The sequence below is a fragment of the Zootoca vivipara genome, chromosome 1 (assembly GCF_965207765.1).
Source record: "Zootoca vivipara chromosome 1, rZooViv2.hap1.1, whole genome shotgun sequence".
Lineage (NCBI taxonomy): Eukaryota > Metazoa > Chordata > Lepidosauria > Squamata > Lacertidae > Zootoca > Zootoca vivipara.
Window position 1 is genome coordinate 18200059 of NC_142582.1, and position 12341 is coordinate 18212399.

General features: G+C 45.9%; 1 protein-coding gene across 3 annotated transcripts in view; it reads right to left on the reverse strand.

The window, feature by feature from the left end:
• Positions 1-818: 818 nt before the first annotated feature.
• Positions 819-12341, reverse strand: part of SLC25A12 (solute carrier family 25 member 12) — a 101682-nt gene continuing 90159 nt past the window's right edge. For all 3 annotated transcript variants that reach the window (XM_088657527.1, XM_035135350.3, XM_088657484.1), the window contains exons 14-18: positions 7521-7661; positions 4724-4862; positions 3268-3426; positions 3030-3120; positions 819-1412 (exon numbers count right to left, since the gene is read on the reverse strand). In XM_088657527.1, coding sequence (XP_088513653.1) covers positions 1220-1412; positions 3030-3120; positions 3268-3426; positions 4724-4862; positions 7521-7661 — 723 coding nt within the window. In that variant the 3' untranslated portion in view covers positions 819-1219. The remainder of the gene's footprint in view (positions 1413-3029; positions 3121-3267; positions 3427-4723; positions 4863-7520; positions 7662-12341) is intronic.

Genomic DNA, 12341 nt, shown 5'->3' on the forward strand with positions numbered 1-12341 from the left:
TCATTAAAACAAAAAGGGTGTGTGAAGAGCTGCAAATGGCCTCTTCAAACTGAGTGAATGGGTGGTAAAATGGCAAATGCAATTCAGTGTAAACAGGTGGAAAGTGATGCATTCTGGGGCAAAATAATCTTAAGGTCACATGGAGTCTGAACTGGTGGGGATGGGCCAGAAAGAGACCTTGGGAGTGATAGCAGATAGCTGAATGAAGCCATCAACTCAGTGTGCAGCAGCTGTGAAAGGCAAATCCCATGCTAGGAAAGAGACTGGGGGGGGGGGAGTGCTCATCATAATGCTGTTATAAGGCATTATGGTGCAAATGCATTAGAGTAATGTGTACGGCTCTGGTCTCCTCACCTCACCTCGAAAGGATTTTGGGAAAAGTTAGGAAAAGCTTCAGAAAAGGGCAACCAACATGTTTGAGGGGATGGAATGATTCCCCTATGCAGAAAGGGTGTAGCAGATGGGACTTCTTGGAGAAAAGGTGGGCAATAAATGACAGTAGTTAAAACTGGGGAACTCACTCCCACATGAGGCAGTGATGGCCACCAAATTAAATGGTTTTAAAAGAGGATTGGCAAATTCATGGAAGAGAGGACTATCCTAGCTCCTAGCCATGATGGCTATGCTCTGCCTCCTCCATCAAAGCCTGTATCCTGAATACCAGTTGCTGGGGGAGACCAGCAAACCTTTTCATCTTTTTGCATTTCTTCACCTCTTGCTGCTTTGCGGACTATATAGCAAGGTTGTCCAAAAGGGTAACTTAATCTGTTTGCTTCCTACTGAGTAATTTAGCTTAGAACACAAAAAGAATCCTGTCATTCTGGTTTTAATAAATTTTATTGTCACATGATTTTTAATAAAACACTTTCCAAAACATTCTGTACATTTCAAACTATTTAGAACCGCAACACCTCTTTCTACAAATGCAGTTGCATTTCAATGCCATGATAATGTCTCTGTACAAAGTTGTACAATATGTACAGTAACATGGAGTGCAAGCTGTGCTAAGCCAAGCCCTAGTTACTTATTCTACGCATAGAACTTAAAGCTTGAATCGGTCTCCCGTGTGCAAATGATTTACTTTGTTTTGGATAGAAAGGAGTGATTCGATGTCAGTGCTCCATTCAGCTAGAGCATCATGCAGCTGACTAGAGGAGCAGAGCCACGGCTGTAGCTCTCTGTCCATGGCACTACTTTTTATCTGGCTCATGAGGACGGCTCAGGAGGGAGCGGCTGCTTTGGGCTGCACTGAAACAGCACCTGATTTAAACTTTGGAAGAGAGAGGCCAAATTTGTTCTCTATCCCAGCAAAAGTAGCTGTTGCAAGTCGATATCCACCTATGTGGTCGGGATTGGCAGGAGGAAGGCCGGAGATTCGAGACTTGGGTGTAGGTTCTGAGCCGGAGGGTTTGCTGGTAAGGAGGCAAAGAGAAAATTAGCAGACTTCAGGCTTCATCAGCATAACGCTATTTCTTTAAGGCAGGGGTGGGAAACCTGCAGGGCAATCTTGACCCACCTGGGAGTCCAATATGGCCTGTAAGGCAATTTCCCCATAAACACTGTGGAAGGTGTTTCAGTTCTGCCCTAGGTGAAACCACCCACACCCCAGTCACCTGGCACAGAATCATAGAGTTGGAAGGGGACACCAAGGGTCATCTAATCCAGGCATCCCCAAACTGCGGCCCTCCAGATGTTTTGGCCTACAACTCCCATGATCCCTAGCTAACAGGACCAGTGGTCAGGGATGATGGGAATTGTAGTCCAAAACATCTGGAGGGCCGAAGTTTGGGGATGCCTGATCTAATCCAACCCCCTCCAATGCAGGAATCTCAGCCAAAGCATCTATGACAGATGGCTCCATCCACCTGTCAAAGTTAGCCCATGGGCGGATAAAATTTGGACCACCAGCCCATACAGGTTCCCTGCCCATGCTTGAAGCATTACACTCATGATCTCAGCCCATCCATGAATCTGAAGAAGTGTGCATGCACACGAAAGCTCATACCAAAATATAAACTTAGTTGGTCTTTAAGGTGCTACTGAAGGAATTTTTTAATTTTGCTTCGACTCAGACCAACACGGCTACCTACCTGTAACATGAATCTTTATGTCAGTTTTTAACAGTGTTGAGCAGGCATCCCCAAACTGCGGCCCTCCAGTTGTTTTGGCCTATAACTCCCATGATCCCTACCAGTGGTCGGGGAAGATGGGAACAAAACAGATGTCCAAAACATCTGGAGGGCCAAAGTTTGGAGATGCCTGGTGTTAAGCATGGCTGGGTATGAATCTAGACCAGGTACTTAGAGCTGATCCAACAGATCACTCGTTAGGGAATGCATATGCAGATCTGAAATAGCTAGGACTGGGTCAGGTGTTGTTTACTGAGCTTTTTCTCTCCCCATGAAACACCTTTTTGCATGGTGGCTTACATCAACCAAGGCCTGAATCTTGTTAACAGCTGACACCATAGGGTTCTCCTAGGATTCATCGTATATACCTTGAATGCCACCAGCCAAGGGCAGTAAATTGGTCATAAGCTTTGACTTGGATTTTGACTCTTAAGTTTAAAAATGCAGAAATTCTAAGCTTGAAGGGAGAAAAGCTGAGGAACTGCTGGATGGTGCAGACACCTCTCCACTATCCCTGACCATTGACTATGCTGGCTGGGGCTGAGATGGAGTCCAACAATAACAACATATGGATGCCCACAGATTCCCTATATTTCTTGTAGCGTATCACCTGTCTGTTCTGTGTCACAGTGTCTCAGCCTTATGCTAAGACCAGTACAGTAATGAAAACCGGAGTGTTGAAGAGTAAAGATTATATTCTAGGTTGCTGTACTCTCCTGTTTATATTTAGAAACACAATTTAATCTAAATGTACCAGGCCATTTTTCACCAACCAAGAAGGGATGTGGGAACTTGTGGTTCTCCAGATGTTGTTGGACCCCAACTTCCATCATCCCTGCCTATGTATCAAGGGCCACAGGTTCCCTGTGTTTGGTTTAGAGGATGGTAAACTGTACTTACATGCCTCCAAAATCAACATAGAGCCAGCGCTGCAAAAGTTCATAGGTCACTAGAGTGACGCCAAACTGGGGTGAAGATCTGAACACTCGTGCTGTTGAACAGAATAAGCACAATCTTTATTGAGCAGGTAATTAATTTTATTAAACTGAATGGTTACGAGCCTTGGGACTCTCTAGTCATCTATAAATTAAAACAGAAGTTACAAATTTACCCATACACCCCCACCCCTTTTCCATACCTGCGGTTCCTTTCCAGAAAGCTGCGGGGCCTTCTTCTCGAAGTATCTTTCCAAAGCAGTCAATAACTCCATTGTATGTCGTTTGACCAGCGCGAGCCGCCACTTGCAGTCTCGTCTTGATGACATCAGCAGGGGTCACCAAGGAAGCAGCAGGCACACCTTTTCAGGAGAAATGAGTGTTTAGTTTAACGCAAACAGAGACAGGCAGAAACATTTCTAACGAATACAAATACAAACACTCAAGTTTTCGAAGAACGGCTGAAGTCGCATTTGTAACAAAACCAAAAGCCAACAGCAGCAGCTCCTTTCCTCGTGTGCAGCTTAACACTTTATGCCAGAGTACATTTAATATAAGAGTTTATCATTTACATGCCACCCATCTGACTGCGTTGTCCCAGCCACTCTGGGCGTCTTTCAACAAATTAAAAAAATGAAACACAGTAAAACATCAAACATTAAAAACTTCCTGATACAGGGCTGCTTTTAGATGTCTTCTAAAAGTCAGATAGTTGTTTATTTCCTTGGCATCTGATGGGAGGGCATTCCACAGGGTGGGCGCCACTACCGAGAAGGCCCTCTGCCTGGTTCCCTGTAACCTCACTTCGTGCAGGGAGGGAACTGCCAGAAGGCCCTCGGAGCTGGATCTCAGTGTCCAGGCTTAACGATGTGGGTGGAGATGTTTAGGGCTTCAAATACCCATGTGGCAAAATGTACTCTGGCATAAAGCGTGAAGCTGGTAAATAATACACACAGTCACATAATCAGCAATGACCGGACACCATGTATTGTGCCTGTCTGAATGGCAACAGGCCTGACAGATCCAGCAGTGGGATGGGGACCAGAGGCCTTAGCAGAAATCTATGAACAAACGCCTTTCCACCCATGGGCTTTGCTGACACAGGAAAGAAGGACTGTGCCATAAAATTGCTTTCTGCTTCAAATAAATGCTTCTGTGAACTATTTTAATGGCTTCTCCTTCAAACAAGTTGCAGATAAAGTGAAATTTGGCTCTCCAAAAATAATATTGAATTTCAACCTCCTAAAACACATTGTTCTATATATGATGTCAGCTCCTTCCCAAATGTAGGAAAACCAGACTAGATAATTTTTTAAAGCTCGCCTCTGTATGTTTCCTTGAGATTTTAAACACCAAGCCTCCCAGATTGAGAGCTTTGAAACAATCGCAACTCCCCTATTGAGGCCAACAGTACAAATTTGACTACAAGTTGCTGAGCTGCATTAAGCTGTTTATCCACATTATGCAAATGTAATTAGCTCTCATCAAAATTACACTACCTCCCACCAAGGATAAAAGTGATCAAATTTAGATTAAGCTAGATACAATAGTGTATTAACTTCCTATCCTTGGCTCTGATGAATATTAACTATTGCTAGGAAAGGGGACAGGTATGTGAGAGAAGGAGAGCTGCCTGCAAATTACGCTGTAAAATGTTACCTGCGAGAGCACCAGCTGCAAGCAGATTAAATCCTCCCACGCGGCCATTTTCATCTGCAAGCATCAGTTTACAATGAGCGTACACAGGAAAATAGATTGCAGAAAAGGGAATGTCTCGGAGGAAACATGCTTTGGCACCCTGTCACATGAATAAGGGGGGGAAAGTGCAAACAAGTTATAGGCACACAGGATAAATTCAACCTGCCTCTACACACAAGGCTCAGGGACTATCCAGGCGCAAAGAGGAGATCTAGATGACGCCCCAGCCTCAGCCCTGAGATGTGGACAATAGCGGTTTGAAGCCGCCTTGTGGGTCTGTCTATAGTGTAGGTACATTATGCTATGCCCTGGGATCCGGCCTTTTTGGTGGTGGCACCCTGGCTGGGGAATTCCCTCCTGAGATTCAATTGGTACTCAATTGCCTATGTTCCAATGGCAATTTAAAAATGTGTTTCTTTTGCTAGGCTTTTACTGGTGATTGCTCGAGTCGAGCACTTTCGCTGCTGTATTGTTGGGGGTGTAAAGGTAAAGGGACCCCTGACCATTAGGTCCAGTCACAGACGACTCTGGGGTTGCGATTCTCATCTCACTTTACTGGCTGAGGGAGCTGGCGTACAGCTTCCGGGTCATGTGGCCAGCATGACTAAGCCGCTTCTGGTGAACCAGAGCAGCACACGGAAACGCCGTTTACCTTCCCGCCGGAGCGGTACCTATTTATCTACTTGCACTTTGATGTGCTTTGGAACAGCTAGGTTGGCAGGAGCTGGGACCGAGCAACGGGAGCTCACCCGTCACGGGGATTCGAACCGCCGACCTTCTGATCAGCAAGCCCTAGGCTCAGTGGTTTAGACCACAGCGCCACCCGCGTCCCTTGTTGGGGATGTATTTGATGCCAAATCACGGGCGCTTCGCCAAGGATGTCCCCTTTTAACCAAACGTTTGCAACATTTTAAGTACTGGCTGCATTTTTGTATATCTCAATATATTTATTTTCTTGGGTGACCCAACCTGGGTTCGTGAAAGTGAGGGCAGCAGGGGAAATGCAATAAATAAAAGACAGGCTTTGCATTCCCTACCACTCTACCTGCCATGTCTGAACAGGAACATCCTGACTGAGAAAATGCTATTGTGGCTCCGTGAACAAATATTACAACTGCGGGTGCAGGGCTCTTTACAATGAGGGCAAGCGAAGGAAGCTGAACGTGGATGAGAACCCTCAGTCAGCAGCAAGAAAAGACCCGATGCCCAGACCGTATGAGTCCTTGGCTGCAAGATCTATTGGAGATGCTCAAAGACTTAAGTACCAATCACCCAGGGCCGTCTGTTAGACTGAAAAAGGAGAACCGCCACTTTGGTCCAAAGCCAGAATGCTTTGTTGTGTGCAGTGGAAGAAGGCATCTCTGGGCTTCGTTTATGGCCACTGTCTGTCCTGAATTCTATGGGCAGGAGAGTCTACTTGTGATGATCCAATTGATACCTCCTATCATCAGTGTGTAGCAACCTCTCTACTGCCACCCCTGGAACAGGCTCAGCACCGATAGCAAAATCAGTAGAGCGTGAGACTCTTAATCTCAGGGTCATGGGTTCGAGTCCCGCATTGGGCAAAAGATTCCTGCACTGCAGGGGGGTTGGACTAGATGACCCTCGTGGTCCCAACAGTACAATTCTATGATTCTATGACCCAGTGCTCCGTGGCCAAGTCCATTAGCACAGCTTGTAGCAGTGGAATCAAAGCCATGTGACCCCACCCCCTTTTAATCCCCAAATGATTTATAACCTGACTCCTAAATTCATTCGCTCAATTGAAATTAATCTGGGATTCATTTTTAGCAACCCACTCACACCCTCTTTTAAGACACGTGTGGTTTACAAGGAAAAATACCAGCCACTCAACTGCAGTGAAATCTTGCTCTGTGTATTAAAACACCTTTGAGAAAATGCTATAGCTATGCTTCCGGATGGAAGGTGCCACTCCAGAACCAAATTATGTGCACAGGCCACAAAGAAATGCGTTAACACTTTCTCGGGAGCCCAGCTGCCTGCATCTGCCGAATTTACGTATTAGTCTCTTGCCGTCGCGAAGGGTGTTGGAAGAAATAGTCTTCCGAGTTTAAGAAAACTAATAGCTTCTGCTCCATTACCTCTGATCTGTAATGATGGAAGTAAGTAGACCTGCAGCGAAAGTATCTGTTTACTGGCATTCTGCTAAAAGTACAGTACGGTATGGGTCTTGCTGGGTTGGTTGTGGGTTTTATTCCCCCCCCCTCCCTTCACAAAACGAATTCATTATTGACAAATCCCATCACTTAACTTCTTAAAGATCTGAATTCTGCTAAACTACACTACTGTTGCGCTGCCGCCGTGTGATTAAGACAAAGAGAGCGACCCGCTGTGAATGTAACAATAGAGATAGCGGAGACACAAAATAAATGCTAAGGCTATGTGGGCTGCCATAATAAACACAAAGGGAAAGGAGAGGAAACTTTTTCTCCCTCTGCAACACACCCCACACCACCTCTTCCCACTGAAACGATCTGTGCCAGAAGCCAGCGGGTCCCTGGAACCATGACTCCCTACGGCTCGGTATAAAAGCCCGTGGAAGAAAGCGAGGGAGTGTTTTTGTACATCCCACTGCCACTAATATAAATGTGGATTTCTCTCCATTTTCAACCATGGGGCTACCCTGCAGGCAGAGATTGTTTTCAAATTTGAAAAGATCTACACACACACACACACACACACACACACAAAACCCCCACAAATCTGAGCGAGTGTAATGCAGAGAGAAAATATACACCTTGTAAAGACCGAAAATCCCCAAGTCCTTTAGAACGGTGAGGGCTCTAACTTTCGGCCCTGTGGTGATTTCTCCTGCCACCTGCAGCCGAATCTTGACAATCTCCAGGGGATTCGTGAAGATGACCTGAGAACCTCCTGCCTGCGAGAGCAGAACACAAAACAATGTTAAGCGATTCCCCCCGCAAAGAAACCCAAAATCCACACGTTATCTTTCCAACACTTAAGAACTCACATCCACATTGAGTATCGGGCAACGGCTTTAGGCAACTTAAGGTTTGCTTTGCTAGCTAATATTCTAGGGATCAGAGCTGCTGCATTTTTTGCAATTGATGGATATTGAGAAGGCATTCAAAAGTGGGCCATCACAAGGAGGGGTGGGGGACATCCACTCTCCGCCTCCTGCTTTTATTCTGATGGTCCTCTGCCTAGCTAGTTCTATATGGCATGTTTTAGTTCAGAAGACAAATCCCCAGCCCCTAAGCCAATCCTGTAATTTGAGCAAGTTGAAAAGCAGTATAAAATCTGTGTCAACCATCACAAAATGTACAGACAGTTGAATACATTGATCTGCCTTTTTTATTTGTATAAATGCATTTTTAAAAAGTCTATTGGTTGTTTGTTGTAAATGACTTGAGCATTTCTATGGTATTTGTACATTGTGTCACGAGCAAGCAGTGGCGGAGCATGCCGATCGTGTGCCCGGGGCGACGTGCGTGCCCTGCGTCCGGGGGCGGGTGAGCTGGGGCAGGACACTCCGCGGGGCCTCCAAGGAGTCTGCCTGTCTCCTCCCACTCAGCCGCCCTACAGCTGAGGGGGAGGTGGCGGACGGACCGTCTGGGGCTGCGCGGAGCCTGTGGGGGCCCAAGCCACCGCGTCACTCCCAGCATTTTGTCACCCCCCCCCCAGTGGTGACACCCGGGGCGGCCTGCCCACACTGCACCCCCCTTCTTCCGCCCCTGCGTGCAAGGGAAGCAACGAGTAAAAATTTATAACAGTGACTGCAACAACAATAAACAGTGTCTATTGTGCCATGCTTTCCTCCTTCTTGGTATGGAACAAATAAGCAGGTTTTTAAGCTGGTAGGTGAAAAGCCGGAGAGCAGCTCGCCCAGATTCGTAGTGGGGTTTGCAGGGCACTGCTGCAATTTTGCACGCAGCCTAACACAGGAAAGCGCATTCTGAAAGAGCAGACAGCCAGAGGCACGTGACTGGCTAGCTGCTGCTGATGTCACAGCGGCAGCAAAAGTGCAGCTCACTAGCCAAAACCACCAGCAGCCATGGCAAAACGACAGATAAAAGAAGGAAGAGCATTTCCCCAGGAGGTGGGGAGGGGCGGCTATGGCAACCAGCACTGTGCAAGTACACGGCTGCTGAGCGGAGGGGCAGACTATCAATGGCATCAAGGGTGACCCTCCGCTTAGCCACTGGACTCTTGCTCATCAATGGACTTCCTCCGCTAACGTGGAACAAAAGACTAAGGCGGAATAACAGACAAGGGTGAAAAGGCCCGGCTATCACTGTGACTTCCATCAGCTTTGAACGGTGGCCCCACCGTGGCCTTCTCTGGACAGGGAAAGCCTAACTTCTGTTGTCTATGTTCTGGCAACCTCTAGGTTGGATCACTGCAATATGTGGGGCTGGCCTTGAAGAGAGCTTGGAAAGTGCAGCTGCTGCAGAGTCCGGCAGTCAGGTTGTCGACCGGCACAGGGCAGCCCAAACATATAGCACCAATTCTGGCATGACCGCACTGGCTACCGATTATTTTCCAGGCTCCGTTCAAAGGGCAGGTTTTGCCCCCGATACTTCGCGCCAGCCTCTCCCAACAAGAACCAACCGTCCAAACTCTGCAGTCACCACCTGAGGCCCTTCTCTGCTCCGCAAGAGGTCTGTAGAGTGGCAACACAACAGCAGGCTTTGATTTGTATAAATGTGCGTTTTAAGTTTTTATTGGGAGAGTTTGCTGTTTCAGCGTTTATACTGCATTGTAAGTCACTTTGGGTCATTTCTGCGAGCAAAGTGACTAAGAAATATAAATAGGCACCATCGCTTTTGGAAGAGAGCATTAATTGCTGTTGTGCTTGTCAGTGTTTAATGTTTTTGAGTGATGGCAAAAGGTGAGCTGAATGAAAACTGGCTTTTGCTACTGTAAATAACTGAGAGGGCTCTTAGGCTTGAATAGGAGAGCTTCATCATTTAAACTGGAAACTCATTGTTTAAGAGTGAATAATGGGCACACCTCCATTACCACATCAGTTACTGAAAATTGTATATATATATATGGGGGGGATACAGACAGAAACAGATTAATATTACCTTTTTCCCAGCCTGGGTGCGACACAAATTTAACAGCTGTCAAGTTGTTTTATATTTCATTAGCAAGAGCACAAGCCCTATCCCCTCGCAGGAGGTTGCTGTATGAGCTGCTCTCTCCCAAGTTGTGCGTTTTAACCTCAGACATTCACCAAGCTGCATTTCAAAATTTCACAGGCCGATTCAACGTGACAGTTTCGCTCCAGAAGCATGTAAACGTACTGGGAAGTGACATGTTTAGACTTTCCCTTGGCCTGCTATAGGTCTAACCACCCTTCACTTGTGGGGAAAAGTGCAGGGGTCATCGTGGGACAGACGGTTGGACCAATCCACCTACTCGGAAGGGCTTGTCTGCCTTCACCAAAATTAAACCTGGATGTGATGCTGGCTGTGACACTTCATTTTAAAATTATAATAATAGGCTCCGCAAAATTGGGGGGGGGGGGTTGTTTCACAAGCACAGCACCACAAAAGAAGAAATTTAAAACCCTTTCCTCCACAACCATGATCTCTCCGCAAAATGCCCCCATGTGGCTATCGGCAGTGTCATATATCCCTGCGATCTTTCCCTTGACATAGGTCATCCTAAGGGCAACCAAGGTAGTCTCAGTGCCTAAAAAGGTAAAAGGTAAAGGACCCCTGGATGGCTAAGTCCAGCCAAAGGCAAGTATGGTGTGCAGCACTCATCTTGCTTTCAGGCCAAGCACACACACACACATCATGATTTGCAATATATTGCTAGGTCAAAAATTACGAAATTTACATAATTACATAATTTTGGTTTTGGACAATGTATCGCCCAGCCCTAGTGTGTGCATTGTAGTTGGCAGTTTGTTTGAGCTGTGTAACTGATAACACACTCTGACAGCATAAGCATTTTGCAAAATATTTTCTCTTCCCCTCCCATTAGAAAAAACAAGGCAAAACTGACTTGAAAGGTGTATATCTGTCCATTGAGCCATTAAAGATATTTCTTGTAGAAATCTCTCTCTCTCTCTCTCTCTCTCTCTCTCTCTCTCTCTCTCTCTCTCTCACACACACACACACACACACACACACATTAAAAAAGGAAAAGAAATTGAATTTGGCCAGACTAGTCATTTGAGATTGGTTCACCAGAGTTTACTGTGGTGCCTGTATAAACAGGAAATTCTGTTTTGCAAGGCTGCATTTTGTTTTTGTTTTTAATCTTTTAGAAATTAGAGTTCCTGCAGGGCTGGCAAAATAACCCTGTAAAGAAAGTCAAATAGATCAATTCATAAACATTTTTATTTTCGAAGGAGAGGCAGGGAGAAGCCAATCACGGTCCAATTAACATCCCCAGTTCCTTTCGTGGAAAGCAGTTGAAAGGTTTCTTTGCATGCACACAAACAGCAGCAAGCTCTTTAAAGGGACAGGGTTTCAGAAAAATGCAGCTTTGACTGATGGAACCTGTATCAGTAGTTTCAGGGTGAGGAAGGGTTTTGGGGCTTCAGAACCGTGTTGATGGCCTGACAGGCACAATGTAGCATATTTATTTTACAGTGGTACCTCGCAAGACGAATTTAATTCGTTCCACGGGTCAATTCGTTTTATGAAAAATTCGTCTTGCGAATCGCGGTTTCCCATAGGAATGCATTGAAACTTAATTAAGGCGTTCCTATGGGCAAAAAAGCACAAAAAAGGCACCAACTCACCCGCCATGGCCGCTCCAGAAGTTTTTAAGGCTCTGGTGACGCCGCTGTTGCCACCAAGGGCCGCCTGGCGAGCCCCGCTGCTGCTCCTGCCGGATCGCCAATAACTCCGAGCTGGCGAGATACGGCGGGCAGCAGGTACGGCGGGCGGAGGGAGGCAGGGCGCTTTCCCGGGAGGAGGTGGCAGCGGCGCTAAGGGCCTTTACTTCAAAGACCACTTTACTTCAAAGATTGCCTTAAATGTGTCAACTTGATCACTTTGGTCTGTGGAACTCGCACATTCACAAGTGCCACACAATGCCTGTTCCACATCTGCAACGAGTCATTCCTTCAGTGTGGCAGCACCTGTGCTCTGGAACTCCCTGCCACTTGACATTAGGCAGGTGTGCCTTCACTATTTATTTATTTTTACATGCTTGATGAAAAGGTTTAAATTTCAGCAAGCTTATCCAGACACACAAGTTAGTTACACTTACTGTATTTTAAAAGCTTCACTGATTTTACCTTTGTTTTTAAAAGATGGTTTTATGCAACTTTGCTACTGGGGAATTGGAAAAATAAAAATGCGGCTCCCTTTTATGATTGAAAATTTATACAAACTCCCAACATATGAACATTTGCATACAAACACAGACTTGCCATGGACAAATTCAATGGTATTTGGTATCCATTCTTACAAATACTGTAATAGGTTAAGATCTGGTGAAGTACAATAACAACATTGTAAAGTATAGTCCCCCCCCTATTTTCCTTTCTATGCAGGTTGTTTCTCTTTTTCTCTCTTTTATTTACATCTCACCATGTTTAGTGCACATTTGATTATGCACTTTTTGAACT